The sequence below is a fragment of the Larimichthys crocea genome, chromosome XII, assembly GCF_000972845.2.
Source record: "Larimichthys crocea isolate SSNF chromosome XII, L_crocea_2.0, whole genome shotgun sequence".
In the NCBI taxonomy this organism is placed as follows: domain Eukaryota; kingdom Metazoa; phylum Chordata; class Actinopteri; family Sciaenidae; genus Larimichthys; species Larimichthys crocea.
The window spans coordinates 29,710,626-29,734,409 of record NC_040022.1 but is presented as its reverse complement, the minus strand read 5'-3'; the positions used below and the strand labels follow the sequence as shown (position 1 = coordinate 29,734,409).

At 43.2% G+C, this 23,784-nt stretch overlaps 2 protein-coding genes across 3 annotated transcripts in view; one reads left to right on the top strand and one right to left on the bottom strand.

The window, feature by feature from the left end:
• The first annotated feature begins 1,032 nt into the window (after positions 1-1,032).
• On the top strand, positions 1,033-14,501 carry fam83fa (family with sequence similarity 83 member Fa). Its single transcript, XM_010750172.3, has 5 exons — positions 1,033-1,645; positions 6,678-6,845; positions 8,700-8,821; positions 12,598-13,394; positions 14,123-14,501. The coding sequence occupies exons 1-5, from the start codon at positions 1,172-1,174 to the stop codon at positions 14,170-14,172; spliced, it is 1,611 nt and encodes a 536-aa protein (XP_010748474.1). The 5' UTR covers positions 1,033-1,171; the 3' UTR covers positions 14,173-14,501.
• Positions 14,502-17,749: 3,248 nt separating this feature from the next.
• Positions 17,750-23,784, bottom strand: part of LOC104934492 (cytohesin-2) — an 8,442-nt gene continuing 2,407 nt past the window's right edge. The window contains exons 4-13 of one of the 2 annotated variants that reach the window (XM_010750170.3): positions 23,652-23,718; positions 22,068-22,186; positions 21,892-21,972; positions 21,678-21,790; positions 21,275-21,423; positions 20,515-20,626; positions 20,354-20,430; positions 20,204-20,275; positions 19,845-19,993; positions 17,750-19,237 (exon numbers count right to left, since the gene is read on the bottom strand). In XM_010750170.3, coding sequence (XP_010748472.1) covers positions 19,159-19,237; positions 19,845-19,993; positions 20,204-20,275; positions 20,354-20,430; positions 20,515-20,626; positions 21,275-21,423; positions 21,678-21,790; positions 21,892-21,972; positions 22,068-22,186; positions 23,652-23,718 — 1,018 coding nt within the window. In that variant the 3' untranslated portion in view covers positions 17,750-19,158. The remainder of the gene's footprint in view (positions 19,238-19,844; positions 19,994-20,203; positions 20,276-20,353; positions 20,431-20,514; positions 20,627-21,274; positions 21,424-21,677; positions 21,791-21,891; positions 21,973-22,067; positions 22,187-23,651; positions 23,719-23,784) is intronic. The other variant, XM_027285418.1, reaches the window with a different exon arrangement.

Here is a 23,784-nt window from a genome sequence, read left to right as displayed (position 1 = left end):
AACCATCTATAACCACACCCACCTGTCAATCAAAGCGTCCACGCTCTTAATCCTGCATAACTTTCAGCCTTAATATAATGTGAACAGGTGAGTTGTATATAAATTCACCCTCAGTACAGTTGTCATGAACGGGGAAATTAGCTACAGAGACCAAAACTGTTTTTTGTACCAGGCTGTAAACATGTTTATTTCTGCTGTGAAGTTGGACATTTGAACATGGGGACTTATGGAGACTGACTCACTTCTGGAGCCAGCCTCAAGTGGACGTTAGAGGAACTGCAGTTTTTGGCTTCACTTCACAGACTTAGAGGTTGGTGCTTGGTCCCAACACAGGCAGAGTCAGCTCTTCAAATGACTGAATCAAACATGATATATATCTGTAGGGGTTATTAGAGCCATCAATAATGAAGTGTTTATAATGAGTTGAGCTGTGTGAACTTGAGCATAAGATGAAAGTGTATTTCATAATAAAAGACAACCAAATAACCATTTAATGATAAATATATCCATCCATCTACGACATTAATCTATCTATAATAACTTACAGTAACTAAGACGACCTCCCCAGGCTGATTTGTTCACAGGTGATTTATGTTGTTTTAGTGCTTTTACCATGCAGCGTCACATCAGGTGTGGAATCAGGTCCTCGAGTTTAAATTCAGTTTATTTGATTATTGAGGCGTAGATACAGGCCTGTGCACATACAGACGGTGTTTGTCTGAAAATAGGTGAGAAATTTTATATTTTTAGTGGAACTACTTACAACTCATAGACATCTGAAACATGTTCTGCTGTGAAGTTGGACTTTTTTACACTGGATGACTTCTGGAACCAGCCTCAACCAGCCTGTGTTGGCTTCATTTCACAACTACAACATTATAAAATATACAATATTTCCCTTTGAAACAGTGGAGTAGAATAGACCTCAAATATGTACTTACATACAGTACTTGAGTAAATATACTTAGTTACTTTGCTCTCCTTTAAGTCAGTAAACTACTAAGATTTATTCTGAAAGTTTTATAACAGGAAGTTCTCTGATAACGCGGCTGGCCCCGCCTCCCGCTCCTCACCTGTGCACCTGGCGCACCTGTACCTGTCCTCACAGGTAGCGCAGTGCCGGAGAGCAGCGGATCAGCACAGCCTGAGTCCGGGGGAACTTTGATCTGCCATGGCCGAGTCTCAGCTGCTGTGTCTGGACGATGAGCACGTCAACGAGAAGGTCCCGGAGACCAGGCCGGAGTTTTACTACAGCGAGGAGCAGCGCGCCGCCCTGGAGCAGCTCCTGAAGAACGGGGACGGAGCCTTCAAGATGCGGCTCAAGGAGGACAACATCAAGGACTTCCTCTGCGCCAAGGAGGTGCGGTTCATCCGCAAAACGTTTCACGAGTACGAAACGGACAGCGACTCGGAGACCGGCGAGCAGGAGAAGTCCAAAGAGTCCTCCAGCGCGGACTCCGGGGTCCACTCCACCTACTGGCCCCAGATGTCCGACACCGAGGTGCCGTCTCTGGACATCGGCTGGCCGGGCAGCAGCGGCGTCTACAAGGGGGTGACCCGGGTGTCCGTGTACACCCATCCGCCCAAAGAGCCGGGCCCGCACATCAAGGAGGTGGTGAGGAGGCTCATCCAGGAGGCCCACAAGGTAACAGCAGAATAAGAAACTAATGAACTATATTTAAGTACAACAAACTTTAATTTATTAAATCTAATTAAAACAACATTTAATAAACAGTTTTTCAACATCAGTTTGCTCCCTTTTAGAGCCCTAACTAACTTCCACAGTATTGTTTTTATTTGTAATATTTTATTTCTTATATTTATTGAACTTTTTTCCTCCTTTTAACAAACATAACAGGCAAACAAATGAAACATTAACAAATAAAGAATAGTGGAGGTAACAGCCCAATAAATACAGTAATATTCAGCTCTATGGAGGCAGCATCTACACGTTTGTTCAAATCATATAGATGACATGACTCATACACTTGGTCCTATATGTCAGATATCTGTGGATAAGTTATGATATCAAAAGCAAACTTTGTGCCGCCCAGCCGGTGTCGAAGGTTTGCAGTCAGTCCACGTCAACAATCTGTTTTTTTTTTTCTTTTTTTAAAGTTTTGCTAAAGTTGTTCCCACCCTGTTTTGTTCCACACTCCTTTGACTCTAACAATACGCTGTTAGCTCGACTGTATGTGAGGAAAACATGAGCTGAGGTCAGAGCTTTATGGAAACAATCAGGGCGATGAATGATCAATGAATCTGCAAGTAAAATATCAGCAAACGGTGACACGTGTTCCTGTTTTTCTGAAGTCAAAGGTGACATCTTCAAACATCTTGACCAACAAACACAAAGATATTTGATTTACTCATTTATAACTCACACTGAAAACAAATATTCACATTTAAGAAGCTCTAATGAAGGATTTTTATCTACATTTTGCTTGACTCGGCTCTAAAAACAATCTGATTCAGAGGAAGTGTCTTTAAAGATTAAGACAGGTAGACTAAAGAGATTTACAGATACAGGTACAGCAAGTTGGATTCAGGCTTTTCAGGCTTCATGCAGAAAAGTCCCATAGCAGAGTAAAAGATATGAAACATTCAAATCGATTGGCTGCTGCTGATCATGTGACACAGAGCCTCAGGCTGATATAATTACTGTCAGTGGATGAATGCATGCGGCAGCCTGCAATAAAACGAACGCTGTGAGGCTTAAAGACATCAATCCAGGTAAAACAAACCTGGTTACTCAGCTCTGAAGGTAACATGCGTGTTACTGTTTTATAATCAGATGATCTGCGTATTGAGGTCGGTTAAAAAGACGTGGATCATCAGTGGACCCAGGGAAATTAGCTACAGAGACCAAAACTGTTTTTTGTACCAGGCTGTAAACGTGTTTATTCCTGCTGTGAAGTTGGACATTTGAACATGGGGACTTATGGAGACTGACTCACTTCTGGAGCCTGCCTCAAGTGGACGGTTGTGAAACTGCAGTTTTTGCTGCTGCCTGTAGTTATATACCAGAAATCAAAGCATATTTCATAAAACGTCTGATTATTCCTTTAACATTAGTTCATAAACTCCAAAGTCTGCTGCTGAGTTTACAGATTCTGTTGATGTTCAGACTTCAGATACGTTCCAACACGCTCAGTTAAACTCTTTATCTGGAGATGAAATAAAAGTGACAGAGAGCGTTAGATTATTATGATTTACAGTGGCACAGAGTTCCTCCGTGGTTCAGCTTGTAGCAGTGACCTGTAATCAGTGTCAGCGTGAGGCCTGCCAGCTCTTTGAGACTCAACGGGTCAACGGCTGAGGCAACGGGTCAACGGCAGAACTGAAACCCAATATTTTTAATAACAGGAACAAGGCGGCGAGCCAGAAACAGAACAGAACCTCGTCATCATGACCTTGAGAGGAAAGCTCGTAGACCTATCAGGTGTGTTTAACAGGTAGACTGTTGGTAGACAATATGTGTAGCCTGTGTGATACGTTTTTAAAGACGTCACCCCGGCATTGATGTGCCGAACCCAGCCTTAACATGTTAATACACACACCTGATGTATCATTAAGCAGTCTGTATGACAGAAAAAAGGTAAATCACAAACCCTGTAGAGATTGGTGGCGAAAAACAAAAGTGCTAAAAATACTAAAAACCCAAACCATTGTTCAGAGCTACTGTAACTGGATGGCGCCCGCGTGGTGCCATGGCAGCAGAAAACATTTTTACATGTTACGTACGTTTCATATAAATCTACGAATCTTTAACTCACATGAAGCCAGTGAATCTTTTACAGGGTTAACGCAAGAGAAAAAATACCTAGAGACAAAAAGGCATCAACACAGCGAGAAATACCCGACAGGCACTTTCTTAAAGTCTGTTATTTTACGACTAATTTAACTGGATCCAAGTCTGGAGACTTTTTATAACCTGTGTTGACAAAATCATATTTTGCACATGCAGAAGTTTTCAGTAGGACATAAATCGGGGACGGGTTAACCCCGCCCTCGGCACCAATAAATAAAATCAATGGGAGAGTCGTGTACAAGTTTTAACAAGCTGAAAGATACACGGCAGAGACAGAGACAGCTCACATCAAGACTTGCAGTGGAAAGATAAAAGACTTGTTCAGTCCTGATCCTGCAGCCCGGGTTACCGTTGGTGCTTAACAAGCCTCTTCTTTATTTTTCTCTCACCCACTCAGAGATCCTCCCTCTGATTGGTTGACCTCCCAGGTATGCACAGTTTTAAGCTAGAGAGTGGAAACAGTGTTTGACGTGAAGCACCAGAGGCTACGGTTGCAGTGTAAGGAGATCGGGTTTGTTCTAACTGACACACAGAGTACAGTTTGTCTCTCTCAGGTGTGGAGGACGGTATCTGGATCAGATACAGGCCGGTTATAGTCAGAGTTCTTTGAAAGCTTGTTTATCAGCTCACAGTAGCCGACTTAGAGCCATGACATAATTAGCTGATCACATGCTGAGATTGCGATCCTCGAGGTGAAGGAAATCATCTACCTGAGAGCATGCCAAAAACTCCAGGTCGTATTTCTGTAGCTCAAGTTCAAACTGTCACTCACTTTTTATACTTCATCGACGGGCGTGCTCAAACTCATGAAGGCCAGGTGTGTGATTTATTTAAGGTGAGCTAATGCAAGGGTTGAGGCCAGTTGGGTGATTATGCTGATCCTGGTTGAGCAGCATTGCATGAAATGAGTATACATTAATATGTCATCTCAGTTCACGTGCAGTCTCAGATTGTTGTGTTTGAAAAAAGACCGCCAAGACCCGCTGTCACGTCGTCCCACTACGTGAAGAGTCAATCACAGCTGAGGGCAGGAGTGGAGGTTCTACCACCGTCTGGTTCGAATGAGGTTTAGTGTTTCAACGTGGGGGAAAGGAATCTCCTCAAAGGAATTCAGAGACAGAAATAATTGTCTCTCAGCTCCCCCCACCCTGACTGTGAAAGTCAGATAGAAGTTTTCGGAAAGTTACAGAAACGTTTAAACGCAGCCCCTGACGTGGGAAGAGCGTGAGGAGCGATGGTGTTTCCATTCCACCGCCCACCATCCAGTTCTTTTGGAGAACACTGGCCTTAAGTCTTGGCAAAAAACCAAGAGTGTTTCCCAAGTTGTTGAGCTGTTCTTTCAATGGGTTCATCTGAGCGGAGCCTGAACGTGGGCGGCAAAGGTCATTGCAACGCATTACTGGCTGTCAGGACATTTAACCATAAACTAATCCTGAGACTCGTCAGTCTCATGGTGACACACACAGGAAGGGTCAGAGCGAATCCATCAAAGATTGTTATTTTACTCTAGATTAAGGTTGTGGACTGACATTATTTGTTAAAAGAAGTTTAAATGCTGAAAGAAGTCTGTCTCCTTTCCTGATCAGCTGTTTCTTCAACACACCAACCCATGTGTGGACATAAACTTCTTTAATACTTTAATACATGGCTTACCTTTGATAATTAATGTCATGTGAAAGTCACAAAACTGTAAACATGTAAAGAAGTGTGCCAAGAAAACTTGTTTGGAGGCTTTTAGATCAGGCCCAAACGTAGCTGCAATAAGGAAATGGAAAAATCCTGACATGACGACGCCTGAAGTGCACTCGGAGTTATAAAAACTGGCTGTAAAACACTCTGCTGCAGACAATCATCATGTTTGTTTAATGAGATATAAAGTATTAAAGCTGCACTGACAGCAGTAATGTAGTTCAGTGTCGTGGAGGCTGATCCCTGCATGCCGTGTGCTGCCCTACCTGTGCTGCTGTGCAGTTGTTTTAGCACTGCTTTGTATAATTAGGAGTGCGGGTTAATTGTAGTCGTTACTGGACTGTGTCCAAACGTAATTCACCTGGAAAAACAAGTTCCACTGAAGTTTCAGCTGTTATTTACTCTCTAAATGTTGCCCTTAAATTTAGTATTTAATAATAATAATCTAAATTAGTGAGATTAACTGTCAGTGAGACTTAATGTTGCAGAGGGCGAGGTCACATATTGATTTTCACGAGGAAATGCATCAGGCGGGGGGAAACCGCAAGTGAACCAGTTGTTAACACTTCCTGCTCTTTTAGAAAAACAATGTGTGAATTACATGACTAGAAGTTCGGATGAATCTCTTTGTCCTGCTGTACGAGGAAATATTCAGATCAGTGATGCATCAAAAAACAGATTATTATTATTATTAGACAATGTCCTGAAGAAATATCAGGTGTTGATGCGGGGATTTCTTCTGCGGTTTCTGCAGAGGCAAATAATTATGGAGTAACTCAACTAATTTAGAAGGTTGAAGTTTTGATTTACAAACAGTAAATATAGAATCAGTTTGTACAGGTGTTAAAGAGTGTATGAGCAGAGAAGTTCAGAAAGTTAACCTAAAGTCACGGATAGACAGATTAATATTACTAAAAGTAAATATGAGATTACTATCGAGAACAAAAGTAATGATGAATAAATAAATTGGCGTGAAGTCGTGTAAAGTAAAGATTGGTTGACGTAATGGTGACGGGGCTGTGGGGGTCTGACATAAAAGGTTTATTAATAATACATCATACTTTGAGGTCATCATATATAAATGTTGTAGAGTTGTTGCAGCTGTCCATTTAAAAGTACAATATTTCCCTCTAAACTGTAACAAATGTACTGAGTTATTCGTCTTTGTGTTCCTCAGGTGGTGGCCATCGTCATGGACCTCCTGACCGACCTGCAGATCCTCCAGGACCTGCTGGACGCCTCATCGCGGCGCGGCGTGGCCGTCTACGCCGTCCTGGAGGCCAGCGGAGTTCCACATTTCCTGGACATGTGCACTCGGCTGCAGATTAATGCCGTTCATCTGCGGGTGAGGAATGAGCAAACAAACGGAGAGCATGACGCAGCGCTGCAGAGGGATTAGGCTCGCTAAGACAATACGTAAAGAGCGAAAGCACCTTTAGCCTGGATCAGAAGTCTCATGTGTCAAATGTCACGGACTCTCCGACATGATGATAGACGTGTCCTAAAACCGCCGGCCTGTTAAAACATGATGATGAATCGCCTCATCAGCACACGCTGCTGTTTTAAAGGGTGAATACGTTCAAACCACAAATAGATTTTAATGTCTGTGCTTCTGGCAGCTCACCGCCACACAATGAAGGTGAGAGGCCTTTTTTAATTTGCGGCGGTCAAAGATGAAAAACTAAACACACACTGCTCTGTCCCAGGAAAGGCGTGTCAGAATATTTTAATCCCAGGTTTATTTGCATTTTCATGATCAAACTTTCTCACAGTAGTTTGTCTCTTTAAGTCTCGCTGCCTGGTTACTAGGCTGTAAAATTCATGTGATTATAAGAGCAGATACACTTTAACATATCTGCAATAAAAGCGTTAATGCTGTGAGTGGATTAGAGGGAGTCCTGTAACAGGAGTTACTTCTTGTGGCTACAGGTGGAAGATAAGCAAATTCTGATTTACATGATTATATTCATACATAGTGAGTCAGCCGTTACACCTGAACACATGCTGAGGTCAGCGGCTGTCACGAGCTGAAAGACATCCGGAGTTCCCAGCGATTCAGCCACGTCTCCGTGATGCTGCAGTCTCCATCCTCCCTCTGTAGCCCGGTTAGCACCGTCAGCTCCTCCATCTTATTGTTGAGAGATCTTACGTTCCCCATTAAAGTGGCTGTTTTTACCAAAAGCTCGGAGCGCCTAGGTAAACTTTACTGACTTAAAGTGTTACTAAAATAATCCAAAATTATTCCAACATCTCAAACCGGTCCACCAACTTGATATTCAGATACCCGATTCAACAATCGTGAACTCTCCAGACCTCCAAGAAACTGTCACTTATCTCCATAGTTATACATCCATGTTTGCACGCAACACAGATGAAGATCGGTGTAGAAAAAAAGTACTAAAAACACAGAGAAAAGTTCAGAACTGCTGTAACTGGCTGGTACCGACGCAGCGCCATGGCAACAAGGGATTACAGTAAATACTGTAGATGTACAGATACTATAAGGAGAGGATGTTAAACAGAAGTCCCTTGTCACCCAGCGCAGGGTTAAATATAACCATCGTACGTTTATGAATTAACATTTAATACCGCGCAGAACCTGAGAGTCGACCGTAAATGTTGATCTAGATTAAGAGCGGACAGCAGCTCACTGAGCCAGACTGTCATCCTATCTCCGCGCGGACACAATACCCGTCCTTATCTGCTGAACGCAGAGTTTTGTAGCTCCGGTCTAGTTTAACTGGAGCACTGGCATACCTGGCCATTGTGGTGTCAGTTGATAAGGCTGTGAAAGGCCTTTTTCAGAGAGCCGGGCTCTGTTACTCTTACTTCTTACAAATGAACATTCATAGATCCTGAGAACAAGTCCAATGACTGTAACTCGATGCTTGGCCTCACATGGAGGAAAGCCTCCTCCCAAATGTGTCCGCTCAATATTTACGTCTCCCTTTCTTTCTCTTTCTTCCTCTTCCCTTTAAGTAAACACGTGTGGCTGAAGGCCTTTACCTTTTATTTCTTGAGAGAGTTGACTTTACATTTCAAGGTGTGACAGCCAAGTTTGACTTGGCATCCTGTGTACTCAGTCATGTATGATACAGCAGCGGATGTTTGATAGCCGCGGCTGGGCGAGTTTGCTCAGGCTTACCTGTGTGATTCCAGGCCAGGTGAAGTGTGTAATTAAGCGGGTGTTTCTTTGCAGAATCTCCGTGTGCGGATGGTGAAAGGAGCAGGGCTGGCCCTGTCATTTGGAAAGCTGCCCGGCTCCCTCTGCTCCAAATACATGCTGATAGACGGAGAGAAAGTCATGTTTGGGTCCTACAGGTGAGCATGCAACGTCCTAAACTCACACAGTCAGACATTCACCATGAGGCCGGACTGTTCAGTCGGGAGTTACCAACAACACATTTTATTGTTTTTACAAATTCAATATGGCGTGCATGAAACTTGCATCACAATAAATATAAAATATCACAATAATAAAACACATCACACAGTTTGCCCAGCTGTCGTCAGTCTGCGATCACATATCATTTTTTTTGTTCTTTTTTTCTTGCTTATTTATTTATTTATTTATGTTTTCTAATTTAAAAAAAAAAAAATCTTGTTTGTTTATTTTCCCCAGATTTTAATGATTTTTTTCGGCGTACAGTCACTGCAGGTTAAGTAGTTGTTTGGAAAATTCTCTCCATGCAAGGTCGACATCCTCAGCTATAACAAAATCATTAGAGAAAATCTCTAATGATATGAACGATATGAAACAGTAAACACTTCCTGTGGGCGTTGTGTCCTCGCCTCCGATCTCCAAACCTCGTGCTGTGAACGTCGCGTGCATGAAAACAGATTGTGTCTTATCAGACAGTCATTTAAGTTTTATTTCAGTTGTTACAGATCAGCTTTGATGAAACAGACGACAGCCATCTGTGCTGCTGACACTGACAGAACAAACAAAGTTAACTTTCTCCTGATTCGTCTGTCAAATCTCATTTTACTGTCAGAATGTTCAGAAGACTTGTGGCTTGTGAAAAATGAGTCCAGTGTTCACTTCAGTGTCTCGCTCATAATCTGAGCTCAAGTCTCCCATTAAAGTCAACAGACTCGGGACATGTCGTCTCCTGAAGGGGAGCAGCAGAGGCTGAAAGTGACACAGAGACAGGAAGTGACTCTTCACTGAGGCGTCTCTTTTATTTACCGTCTCCGGTTGTGGCACCTGACAGTGCAGCATCACCTGCTGTCAAATATTTTCTCGTCTAGCAACGAGGAGGCTGAAACCTTCTTCAAAAAACACACGGAGCAGACATAAATGTCAGATTCACACATTGTTTCTCACTGTTTTTACAGTGAAACACAGTACAGTCTGGCACTAACTGATGACACGCCGTTGGTTTCTAATGCTCTCCTGATGCCACTGTTGTTCGGCAAACAGAGAAGTTAGCCTTCTGTGGAAACTCAGGATGGTTGTTGAACAACAGACGTGTTTGTCGTGTTTAAACAGGCGATTTATGATTTATGAGTTTGTGCAGCCAACAATTCTCACGAAAAACATAAATATTTCAGCCGAATAAAAACCAACACTCTCGCCTGAGGCAGAGTCTGATGAACACTGAGTCACATCTGCTGAGGAAGCTGCTCGTACTATCCACAGACTTTGAAAAAAGATTCGGCTTCATTAAAAAGTTAAATAATTATAAAATAATGGGTCCATTTTATTTGCTTTTAAAGCATTTGAGAGTTTGATGCATTATTTGTTCCTTTGTTTGCGTGAGCGTGAAGCAGTACCGGCGGCCTTCCTCTCTCAGATCAGACGTTTAGAGGCTTCAAACAACAAAAGCATTTTCCTCTAAAAGCACCACAATAGAAAATCAATCACACACCCGCTCCCTAATAACTCCTTAAAGACTTTCTGGAGCGTATTATTCTCCATGAAATGCTTTTTGCAGCCGGCTCTCTTATCGACTGTCAGTTGTGCACGTAGATCAGCTGCAGACGAGCTTTAAGTCTTTTATGACGACTGACTGAGGCGACCCTGCGAGAGATTACTGTGAGGAGGTTAAAAAGCTTTCTGTGCGTCACGCCGTGAGTGTTTTATCAAAATGATTAACCAGGTTCAGTCAAATAATTACACCACGTGTGTTAACCCTGTCGCTGCCGTCGAATGTGCCAGCGCACATAAAGGTTGCGATGTTGAGGTGGAAGTATCCGTTACTTAAGTACTTATACCAGCAGTCATATTTTGCGACAGTTACATTATGAGTTTAAAGTTCAGTCTGAGTAAATCAACCTATAAAACTGCCAGCACAAATAACAAACACTGCCATCATGATCCCCATCAGCATTCCCTCGGACCTGAAAAACACCAAACCTCCTGTGGTACAAACACTAACCCTCCCCCCGGGTGCTCTGAGCTCACAGTCCGGGCAGCCCCGGCTAACAAACTGAGCTAACAGCAGCTACAGCTGTCAGCAGTTTACTTCACTGTCCGTCAGGAAACTGTGTAAATCAGAGAGAGCTAGAGGACTTCAGTAAAGAGAATTGTCCTCTTGTATATTTGTATAGCTTCCTCTATCAGCGTCCTCTTCACTTTCTTCTCCTCTGCCATTACGTCCATAGAGGCTGCTGAGCCCGGTTACCTCCTCCTCTTCCTCCTGGTAGTCCATAACGCCTGTTGGTACAAACACTCAGTTCGTCAGCTTGGCGGTGAGCTCAGAGCGACGGGTACCCGTCGCTCTGAGCTCACCGCCAAGCTGACGAACTGATCTAACAGCAGCTACAGCTGTCAGCAGTTTACTTCACTGTCCATCATAAACTCTGTAAATCACAGAGAGTTGAGGCGGAGCAGCCGGAGGACATCAGAGGGAAAAACCAGAAAACATTTCCTCCATAAAATATGATCCAGTTTCACCAGAATCAGTGAAATAGTTGCTGCTGTGTGACTTAGTGCCGTAAAGCGTTACGTACTTCTCCCGACCCGGAGCCCAAAGTTACATGTGACGTTTGAAAGTTCAGACAGAAATAAGCTGATTTCAGTGTTTTGGATACAGTGTATTAAAAAACACGTGAAGCTCCAGCAGCAGGTGTCTGATGACACATCTTTCCACGTGCAAGCCAGTTCTCTGGGAAACCACGTTAGTGACCACATCAGTGATGAAGCCGTTTTCATTGTTCGTTATGAACACACGGGATGATTAATTCATGCCAAATTAAACGAGCACAGTCGTGTGTTGACTTGCGTGTGATGTCTTGCTATGAATGGAAGTTTGACTTTTTAGATCAAGTTCTCAAAACAGGAACAATCTCCAGACATGGCGGCACATTTGTAGGTGGACATCAGTTTATTTTGATCACGGGGGTTTCATGTAAAAGTTTAAAAGTTGTTTGGACTTTGAATCAGCACTACAGCGTGTAAAGACGCAGTCCACAGGTAACAAAATCCACCGACCATCATCTGTAAATCTCACTGTCCATCCATCCATTTCTTTCCTCTTATCCGGGGTCGGGTCAAGGTGGCAGCAGGTTTATCAGGGCGCTCCGGACGTCTTTCTCCCCAGGAACACATTCCAGCTCTTCTCGGAGAATCCCGAGGCGTTCCCAAGCTAGATGGGCTATGTAATCCTCGAGCACATTCTGGGTCTGGCCTGGACGTGCCCGAACACCTCCAAAGAAAGGCACCCAGGGGAGCATCTTAATCTTCAAAGCGAAGGTGCAGCTGCTCCCTCCAGAAGCTTCCCGAAGCTCATTTCGCCCGCTTGTATCCATGATCTTCTTCTTTCAAGCACTACCCAAAGCTCATGACCATAGGTGAGGGCTGGAACGTTGATGGGCTGGAACATTTTACCCCGGCACAGCTCCCTCTGAACGGTCTCGTACAATGTCTGCAGTACGTCCGATGTCGACCAATCCACTTTTGTTCCCCTCTGGGCAGGCTGGATGTTTCCCCTTTTTCCAGCTTTATGCTGAGCTAAGTTAAGCTAACTGGCTGGTGGTAGTTTCAGATACAGTGTGTGAAAGTGGTAACTCTTGATGTTAAACTTTGTCTTTGATCATGTTTCTTTTGTCTGCTACATCAAAGTTTCGGTTTAAATGTCTCGTTTCTCCTCCAGCTTCACGTGGAGTTCCTCTCGGATGGACAGGAACACGATCACCGTGATGTCCGGACAAACCGTGGACTCCTTCGACAACGACTTCAGGGAGCTGTACGCCGTGTCTGAACAGGTGGACCTCTACAGGGAGTTCAACATCACCAAGCTGCCCATACCTACGCCCATCCCGAAGCCAAAGGTGGAGCCAATCCGGCCTCTACCCGTCTCCACGTCTCGCTTTCAAGTATCTATCAATGACTCCAGACAGATGGATCTGAAGGTGCCTGCACATAAATACCACAATCCTAAGTACTCTTTAGTTTTTGGTAACAGTCGAGGCCTAACAGGTTCCCTACAAGACCTGTCGACTCCGAGCGACTCGCTGGTTGGTGGATTGAGCCCGAGGAACGGCCTGCAGAACAACTTCATTAACACGAGCATGAACATCAATGACAAGGTGGACCGAGTCTCCCCACAGAGTCCTGGCTCACCCGCAGAGGAGGACGACGAGGACGGGAAAGGAAGCCTGAAGAAGTACCCGGCCGTCGGACTGAAGAAACGCAGCTCCTTCAGACACTTCTTGAAAGGTCGCGGAGCCAATCAGAGCACAGAGACTATAGAGGAGGGCGTGGTCACTCCTCAGAGCCCCGCCCCCACCTGTAAAGTGCCAGAGACCAATGGCGTCGCAGGGACCGAGTTGGAGGACTCGTTTGATGTAATTGACAAACCGAGTCCGCTGAAGTCCAAACTCAAGAAGCCATCGAAGGTCATCCAGAGGAGTATGTCTCTGCAGACCATCAACATGGGAGACGAAGACGGTACGTGTGTTTCACTTAATGATCGTTTTTTATTAGAGATGAATCCATTAATCGTCTCAGCTGGTTGATAAAATGTCAGAAGATGATATTTATGATATTATTTTATAATATTTCAACTCATAAACGCTCAACTGTCATTGTGTTTTTGGCAGCAGCAGGCGGCTGTTCTCTCTGAACGCGACCTGCTCCGCAACAAACAGACAGACACAGTTAGAGACTGACGAACACAGAAAGAGACAGATGTTTCCAGCAGGAGCTGGTGGAGATGAAAAATTAGAATATTGAAGTGAAGTTTATCAGTTTGACTAAACGTGTCTCTCAAGGATAAAGTTGCTCTGCCGCTGTTAGATGTGTAAGTAAGTAGCCTGTTGTGTCTGTTCAGAGAAACAAGAGCGAGGTTTATTTAAATATTAACTTACAGTGTCACAGAAGCGGATCTAAACTTAGACCTTCGTCTCAGCCCGGCCTGTTACCAACCTGCTGACTTCTCCACATTTTATCAGAACCATTCTCGTCCACAAAACAGCCTCACGGCGTCGTAAACTACAGCATAATATACACTGACTCATATCTGACCCTGATCTAACATATCAGTTCACAGCTTGTTTCCACACGCCAAGTGGTAAAAAAAAAAAAAATCAGTTTAATCAGGTTTCAGAAGCACTGAGCTCCTCGCTTCAACATTTCTTCACTTTGCTGAATGAATCTGTTCTTTTTTTATTCAACAGGATCCAAAAGCCGGCGGCGGCACCAGAAGAAGAACTGCATCCAGTCCTGAGCTGAACAAACCAAGAGGACAGACAGTGTGTGTGTGTGTGTGTTTAGAGTTATAAACACGCTGCAGCCGCTGAGTCACAGTATCACCTTACTGTAACCAGGTGACTTCACCTGACACGAGAGCAGTCGGCGTCTCCGGCCTGTTCCACTGCTCCAGTTTGCAGTGGTGAAAGTCCTTTGCTGTGCCTCGTGGGAGCGACGACTGATGAGATGTTGTAGTTTAACTAATCACGTGAGGAAAATCTCAATATTGTAGCCAAAGTGTTGACAGAGGCAGACCTGCCGCCATTTTTGTTTTTTTATGTTTTTATATTAAATTATTCGACGAGTTACGAGTTGTTTTTACACTTCACACTCGTGCACCTGAACACACCGCAGAGCGTCCTTCAGGTAGCGTGGGTGGATTACATCACACCTGTGAGTTGACCTGGTTGCTATGGAGACAGGAAAAGTGATCAGTCGCGCTGTTGTCCCCGAGTGTCGTCTTACAGAGGACCCTTGGTAACAGAATAAGTGTTCATCAGAGTCAGTGTTGTACATGCTGTGAATAATGTAGGCCGAGCTCAGAGGCTCAGTGTTGATGCATGCCTCGTCTGAGCGCGCTCAGTACGTCTGGATGTTTTTATTCAGGTGAAACTGGAAAGAAATGTGAAAACTGGAGACCCAAAAATATATGCATACATATAAATAATCACTGTGTCTCACAGAAATGGATTAAAAGCTAGATAAGCGATAAGTCCTCGAATAAAAAGATAAAGTCTAAAGAAATTAAAGAAACACTACAGGATGAGATGGTATAATAAGTGTCACTTGTCGGCGAGTGCTTTGAACTGAAAGTGTTGTATTGATCCTGATGAGCAGTTGTGAGCCTCCTCCATCAGTGTGTGACGAGAAAGCAGCACTTCATGAATACAAGTCTGTTTACTGTATTACAAGAGAAAAAGAAATCAACTCAGACCGACCGCTGATCGTGCGTGATCTTCCTGAAGTGATACTTGGAGGAAAACAAAGAGGTTGCTGGATTTCCTGAAATATAACACTGAAATACGTCATCGCGTCTCGTATTTCATTCAAAATGGCACAAAGACAATATTATTCTTAAATTGTTTCACTATTTTCCAGCCTCCTCATCTTTACTTCACAAACACTCTTGATTATCTTTTTAGAGCCGCTCATGTCACTAAACCTGTTGCCAGTTAAAGAACCAGTGTGTGGGATTTAGTGGCATCCAGTGATGTCGCTGATGTTGACTGAACCGCCTCGCTGTAAAAACAACCTGTCTGCAGTCAGTATTTAGTTTGTTCATTCTGGGCTACTGTAGAAACACACCTGGACCTTTGACCTCATTCACTGTGGCATCTTTTCTTTTAGCATCGTTTGTTGGCACTGCATGTTGCTCGCATCAAAATGATTCAAAATGAGCCTCTAATGAAAAATTAATAAAGTTTCTCAGTTTGAACATTTGATGAGTTCCTTCGTGCTATTTTTAAAATTAAATATGGATTTTAAATGTTCTGTACATCGTCACATTTTGTTTATGTTTTACACAGCGCGACAACTTTTTTGTAAACGAGGTTGTAACATCAAATGCGATGCAGTGTAGGATGGATATAGATAGATACTCTTAAATGTAGAGAGGGTGTTCACCTCCAGAACCAGAACTGAGAGCGGGTTCTCAAGGAGAGGAGCTTGATCTACTTGTTCTAGTTTTGGAGACTGAAGGAACCACGAAGAGTTAAATATGATCTCTGATCCTGGTTCCTGTCAGTACGTGTGCAGCAGCAGGGTCTGGTCATAAAGAGGTATAGCACAGTAGCTTAATATGTAACATATGTATTGTGGTCCAGCAGAGAGACAATGGAGAAGCAGAGTCGTGTGAGTGTCCCACTGTACCAGACACTGTGGCTGAATGGGTCTGTGTGTGCTGTGGGGTGAGGCGGGGTTGGACTGGGTGGTTAGGGTCTGAGTGGTTTCCACTGTTGTTGTCTTGTGTCATGGCAGCGTGAGGCGTTGTGTTTGCACGGGACGATCTGACGGCAGTCAGTCAAACTAAACAAACATTGTGAGCAAACAGCCTTCACAGCAAATTCAACATCCTGTCAGCAAGCTCGTTAATTAGACACGATTTTATACAGCGATGATGACAAATAAGTGCATGTTATTTCTGTCAGGTCACAAGTCACAAGTCTGCACAATGTTCAGGTACTGTCAGCTGTAGAAATACGGGGAATATGTCATGGGCTTTGTGCGTAGAACAAACTTTAAATAAGAAATCAAGTACTAAAATATATAAACTGTACAGTATGTTTTTAAGGTGCAAAGTCCTGTACAGTTTGTGCAGGATGTTCAATAAAAGGTGAGAGGTGTGTTAATGTAACGTGCAGAGTCTGGGTGTCAGAGGGGACAGGCCTTGTATGAGGCCAGCACTTTTGGTCCTGATGGAGCTCGGCCTCCTGCCAGAGGAGAGAGCCTCTAAAAGTTTGTGTCCGGGGAGGAAGGAGCCAGCCACAGTCTTTCCTGCAAGCCCCAGAGTCCTGCAGGAGTTCAGGTCCTGAAGATTTACAGGTCTAATGTTTACTGTTCTCCCTGAAGAGACTTTGTTATGTGGTGTAGGTGAGACATGAAGTGATGCTGAGTTTCACAAACAAATCTGTTACATCATGTCTGTAAAACATTAGTGCTGACAGGACTTTTTATGAGGCATGACCTTCAAACCCAAAGTCAGATTTGATCGATTGTAGGAACATGCTGTACATTTATTTGTCTGGATGACATTAAGAGAAACATGCTTGGCTCATTTAACACCACCCATCCATTTTCTGCAGCCGCTTATCCTCATCAGGGTCACGGTGGGGGGGCTGGAGAGGCGAGAGGCGAGGTGCACCCTGGACAAGTCACCAATTAATCAATTTAGAGTCACCAGTTCAGCTGCATGTGTCTTTGGACAACGTGCAAACTTCACACGGAAAGGCCCCATTGAGGTTTGAACCTTCTCGCTGTCAGGGGGCCGGCTAACCACTGCACCGCCGTGCTGCCCTCATTTAACATATACAACTAAATGTTTCTTTATTTGGTGTAATAACAATTATTCATTGTCAAATATGCAAGTTGCCACTTTAATTCTTGCCTGTATATTTAGTTTTAAAGAGGAACAACATGTAAATCTTGCAGCCGTTCTTATATTTAGACGCGCAGCATCAAGGTGAAACAAAGAGGAAGTAAAACTCGTCCTCCGGTGCAAAATGAAACCTGAGAAGTTCAGTTTTTGTTTAATACTCTCAAGAAAACATTGTGAGGAAATGTGTTTTATACACTCTCTGCTCCCAGGAAACCACAACTCTGCAGCACATCATGTCACCCCCACACGACAGGCAACGGCTTCGTGCCTCAGAGACTTTATCTGTACAAACGCTGAACACGAGATAAGCAAAGATAACTGACGTCTTAAACCATCATCACGGTTATGTCATGTGGTATTAAATGTGTCACGGTGTGTATTAATGTGTGGACGTGATTATTAAAGGAGTGGAGTGATGATGTAGCGACATCTGCTGGAGAAACAGCCGCACAAACAGACGTAAGAGAAGAGGTTTATTGTACAAGTAGTTAGATTCTTCCATCAGTATAAAGTCATTAAATTACACATAAACTATATTCAATAAAACATACTGTACAATGTCAATGGATTCATAAGTTAATTTTCAAAGTTGACAGGATTTTTTTTAGCTTTCTTTACAACATCAACAAAATACTGGACTGAATTTACATGATTTGATGAATAAGTGCAGTTAGAGAGGCGATCCCTCGTTTTTTAAGATTTACATAAATATGTTTTTATATTTTCTATAAAAGGTTTAACAAAGTGCTACATCGTCTTCTCTGACTGATCTGAACAGCAACATTTTACTTTTTACTCTTGAACTCTGACAGACTGTACTTTACGTTGGTTATTCAGTGTAATGACTGAAATAAACAGCTATAATCTGATATGAAATGTCAAACATCATAGATGTTTTCTGTAACTCCAAATTGCCGACAGATTATGAGACAATGACCTCTGAACACAGACATGTAAAAGGTCCCAAAACCGCCAACATGACCGTAAGACGACCAGACTACAAACAGCACGGCATCTCTTTGTGGTCATTTTGTGTTTCTGTTCAGCCGTAGGCGTCTTTGTGGTTGTTTGTACCACTTATCAGTCATTTTGCATCTCCATCTAGATGTCTTTGGTCATTTTTATGTCACTCTGTGGTCTCTTTGCATTGTTTTGCATCTCTTTTTCAGTCATTTTGTGTCTCTTTATAGTTGTTTTGTGGTCTGTGTGTGTCTTTCTAGTCTTTTTGCTTTCTCTCTTTTCAGCCATTTTGCATCTCTGTCTAGATGTTTGGTGTCTTTATGGTGATTTTTGTGGTAACTTTGTCTTTTATCACCCTTTTATCTCTTTTTGTGTCTCTTTGTGGTTGTTTTGTGTCTCATTTTGTATCTTCATTTAGTTGTTTGCCGGCTTTGTTGGTCATTCTTTTGTCTTTGTGGTTATTCTTACATCTCTTTCTGGTCTTTCTGCATCGTTTTGTGTCTGTCTTTCTTTCTTTTTTTTAGCCATTTTGCATCTGTATGTAGCTGTAGGCGTCTTTGTGGTCATTTTTGTGTCTGTTTGAAATCAGTTTGTGTCTCTTTCTATCCAATAATCCATCCATGATATGAGTCCTCTGCACTCTGGTGGCGTGCACCAGGCGTCACCTCTGCAGCAACTGTTTGTGAGTCGGCCTCTGAAGTCGGAGCAGTAGTGCGTACAGTTTGCAGAAGCACTGTGAAGTCCTCACACTGCAGAGCCAGAAATAGCCCACGTTTCTCAGACTTTAACACTTTTTCATGTGTTTGAACGTTTTTGTGAAATGCTGAACAGTTTCTGTCATTAAGTCATGATACGTTGATAAAAAGACATCCAGGACCCGAAATGAGATGACGTTTTCATTGATGTGCTTCAAGAGGAAGTGTTGCTCATGACCTTCCTCTTTCGTAGAGACACCAGATCATAAAAAGGGTCCTTTGAGATACTCGCCCTGAAAGAGACGATTAAGATCATTCAGAAAAAAAAAAGTAGTCATGTTTTCAGTTTTGTCACATTTTCCCAGAAGGTAACTTTTGTTGCTTCCTTTCACATGGAGGAAATGATATTTTTACCTCCAACCAACAACTACTGCATGGATGATAGCATTTAGCTTAAAGTGGATTAATTGATCAGTACGAATCACTTGTCCCGCTTACAAACACTCATATCATATTAATGTGAACAAGCAACCAAACAAACAGTGGAGCCTTTAATAGTGTTTAATATGAAGCTACAGCTACAAATCTTTCCTAGTGACTCCATTAAAGCTCACCAAATGTACACGTCTTCTTTGTTAAATGTGAACAAAACTCGACCTTTTGACATTTATGTATTTCTGTGTATGACTATATTTCTTGACTCTGATCTGTTGCCGGGCAACCAGCTGACACTTGAGGAAATGAAACTGTCTCCAGCCAAGAAATAGTTCACAACACAAACACCATCGCGTTCGTCTTTGTTGCTTGTCTTAACTTCTTGTGATCATGTGTTCCAGCTTAAGCCTCGACAAACATCACGGAGGCGCCTCCCATGTGTTTTCAACAGCATCAGCAGCTCACCTGATCGCATCGATCCAGTTGTCCCGTTCTTCTGCGCTGGCTGCGCTCAGCTTATAGGACTGGTGTTTACCTTGCACCACTCGGCCTTTGTTCTCCGTCTTGCAGGCTTTGATCTTTTGCCCTTTGGGATTATATAACTCCAGACAATACTGTTGAAACACAGACAAAGACACATATGTAGCACCGGAACTGTGTTCATATGCTGCTCTGTTTACTTTGCTGGTCTTCTGATAGCCTCGGACTCACTGTTTGAGCACTTGTATTGGAAAAAATTCATTCAGCAGCGAAGGGGTGATGATTGAGTTCTGTGCAAAGAAACACTTCATAAACCGTGATGCCAAAAGTAAAAGATACTCTACCGATTTGCTCGTGTCTTGTAGTGTCCTGACACACAGGTTCTCCAGAGGAATGATCCCGATTGGGTCTTTATCCTGAAGGAGGTGACAGATTTAAGTTTTCGGCCGTCAGAGAGATGTTTGATAGTTTCATATTTTGGCAGAAAGACTCACTGTGGTGTATTCAAAGTAGTACAGGCAGCTGTCTGTCAAGATGAACCACCTCCTCTTCCAGGTTTTAACTCGGCCACCTTCAACAAAGAAACAAAGATTTAGGGGAAAATGACACAGATTGACTCTGTAATCTCTTTTGGAAACATGATTTTCTTTCTCACCCATTTTAAGGAGCCAGCCTTCCCTGTCCGGATTAAAAAACGTCAGAGTGAGGTCGTTCCCATCGTCCTCTGGGATTTTGAACGGCTCGCTGCGGATGCTCGCGTATAGTTTCTGAGGAAGACATCAAACATGTTATTCAGGGGGAAAAGTTTCCAGATTGTAGGAGTCAACATTTAAAAACAAAAGAACCTGAAGCTGTGACGAATGTTTACTGTCAGAGTGAGAACTGAAAATCCAGATGATAACGAGACAATAAAAATCCCCGAAACAATAAAAGATTCCCCCTCAGTTCAAAGATCTCCAGGTTCTCACTTTCGATGAATAACAGAGTTTAAATCCTGTTGATGCTTCACTGACAGGTGAACGGTGTCTCTGTCATTCGTACGTCTGTTCTCACACTATGTAACTTTGAGAAGTACGTAACGCTTTACGGCACTAAGTCACACAGCAGCAACTATTTCACTGATTCTGGTGAAACTGGATCATATTTTATGGAGGAAATGTTTTCTGGTTTTCCCTCTGATGATCTGATAAGCTCTGAGCTGTACTGTAGTAGTGTAGTAGTGTTTTGGACCACCAGGAAGAAGAAGAGGAGGTTTTTAGGCCCAAAGATAAGCTGGTGTCGTGCCAGAACATGAGCTGGCCAAGCGAGCAAGAAGCTGCCGGAGGTTTGGATTTAGTTATTTGCATAAAGGGTAAAATGCTGCAGTTCTTCTACATTAGTGGTAGTAGTAGTAGTAGTTGGTAGTAGTTGCAGACCGTGAGCAGCTCGATGGGCAGGTCTTCCCCGTTGTTGATTTCCCTGTTCATGGACACAAATCGCTGCAGACTGGGTTTGTCTTTCACGTTGGGGTTGTGGAGACTCGTGTTGAGCATGATGATGGCAAAAGACAGGATGTAGCATGTGTCTGTTACGCACAGAAAAACAACACAGAAAAACCACAGTTAGTTTCCCGCAGACGTGCAGATGTGTTATCACTGCCATCTGTTTACTGTGATCAGCGAGGCGGGAATGTGGGAAGTTAAAGCGGCTTCACGCGGAAAGAAACAGCGGATTGCTTTTCTTTCTCCGAATTTTTTCAAATCTGTGAAATTAGTGAAAGTTTAATCGGACTGCCTGAGGAAGTGAGTCAGGCGACACAAAGCCTCTTTGTGTTGGTACCTGTAGAATGGAAGACCCCGGGGTTACAGCCACAGTAGCGACTCGCAAATGCCTCCATCATCCTGTCAATCTTCTGAGCCTCTCCCGGGAGACGAAAGCTCCACAGAAACTGCCTGCAAGAAGTGTAAAAAACACACACACACACACACTCTGGTGAATGGTACCTCAGAAAAACAGAGTAAAGGTAAAAACGGCTGCTTGTTGTGACACAAACCTCAGTGCCTGCACCAGATTCAGGTCTGAGAACTCATGCAGGCCCACAAAGGCTTTCAGTACGGCAAGGTGCATTTCCTCCCTGCATGACAATCAAGAACATACTCATTAAATGTGAGTGTATTCAACCTTCAGCTTCACTTATGTGTGTGTGTGTGTGTGTGTGTTTGTGTGTACCTTTCTCCCAGGAAGTTGCCGATGGCGGTCTTGTTCAGTCCCTCTTCTTTGTAAAGAAACTCAGCCACCGCCTGTGCTCGCCACTCCAGCAGATTATTTTCAACCAGGTAATGAACACCCTGAGGCAAGAGTCACATATGTGTGAAAGCTTTATTGAAACAGGAAAATTCAAATCAGCTATGCCTGTGTTCATAGTGTTTGAAGTTTAATCAAAGGTTTTATACGTTTGTTTGTGTTTTGTGCCTAAACTTAACATCTGCTGGTTGATAATTCAGTCATATCACACATCAAGGGTGGATTCGACGTCTCCTTTTGAGTCACTGTTGTCATTAATCAAAAGTGCAGCAGATCAGAGAGGCTGAATGAATATTTCATATTGTAATCTATCAATCTCAAAGGATGCTGAGAGCCGAATCTTCAAAAATACGACCCTTTCTTCTGAGCGTCTTCTGCCTCCCGCTGAGTACTTCTTCAAATCAATTGCACTCAAAGACACCTTTAACCTCAACAAGTGTGAAGAACCTCTCATCCTCCCACTCGCTCACGTCCTCAGGCCTGAGCGCAGAGCGGTCACAGGCCGAGGGACTCGAGCTTTTTTAAACAGAGGAAGAAACGAAAAGACGGAGGTTGCTGTGGTGAAGTGGCGCTTCTGCCCCACTTCAGGGAACAGGATGTGGTTTTTCTCGCTATTCAGTCATCTGCGTCTGAGTGTATCTGTGTGTGTGTCTGTGTGTGTGTGTGTGTGTGTGTGATGTGCAGAAGTGCAAACTGTGCACAGACACAAATCCACATCCGCTCTGTGAGTTATCTCTGCTGTCGTCAGTCTTTTGACCTTCAGATCCAGAGGAGCTCAAGTGGGTAAAAGTAATAATCCACCTACTGTACCTTCACTGTGACTGAAGCCTGATGCAGACATGTGGCCTGTCAGAACCAGAACCAGAACCAGAACCAGAACTATCTGTGCAGTGCAGTGTACTCTGTGTTCAGGTATACACAGTATTCAGATTCTTTACTTAACTACTTCATTACTTTCCTGCTGAACGTCCTTTTGACCAAAGACATGGCCATATTATATAAATATATTTACAAGTCAGAGTCCTGCATTTAATACTAAAAAACTAAAAGTACAAGCTACAAAGTATTTACTTAAAGGGACAGTGTGTAAGATTTGGTGTTTTTTTTTTCCTGATTGCATTGAACTGAACAGTCTCCCATTTAGGAGAAGCTACGGTGGTCGTCATGTGACAAAAGAGGTAGATATTGTAAATCTAGCTCAGTGTGTGTCATTGTTAGTTGTTCAATTACTGCTCATTTGGCTTCTACAGCAATGCATCCTGGTCTATAAGATCATCATACGTTGGTAGAGTATAAACAGCCTGTTTTCAGCTTTGTGAAGACTTTTCCAGCTAATCATTGAGTGTTTTTAAAGAGTTCATTGAGTTTAAACTCTGTATGCAGCAGGTCAAACTGAATTCAGTCAGCTTTAAGAGGCTCAAAGTGAGAAAACAACACAATCTGTCGTCATTAAATCCTGATTTTTCTGCGGCTATCCATGATAAATGTTGTGCTCGTGTATAAACTCACCTTTTTGGGGTCCATGTTGAATTTCTTTTTCCCTCGTAAGAACTTCCTGTTCCTCACGACGCTTTTACTGCAACAAAAGACAACAACATTCATTATAAACAGCATCATAAACTTGAAGGAGAAATGAGTTTAA

Bases quoted from the DNA above. Each gene is read 5' to 3' on its own strand.
- fam83fa (XM_010750172.3), top strand. From the start codon at position 1,172: ATGGCCGAGTCTCAGCTGCTGTGTCTGGACGATGAGCACGTCAACGAG. The intron at 1,646-6,677 runs GTAACAGCAGAA...TGTGTTCCTCAG, and splicing joins TCATCCAGGAGGCCCACAAG to GTGGTGGCCATCGTCATGGA. The intron at 6,846-8,699 runs GTGAGGAATGAG...GTTTCTTTGCAG, and splicing joins TTAATGCCGTTCATCTGCGG to AATCTCCGTGTGCGGATGGT.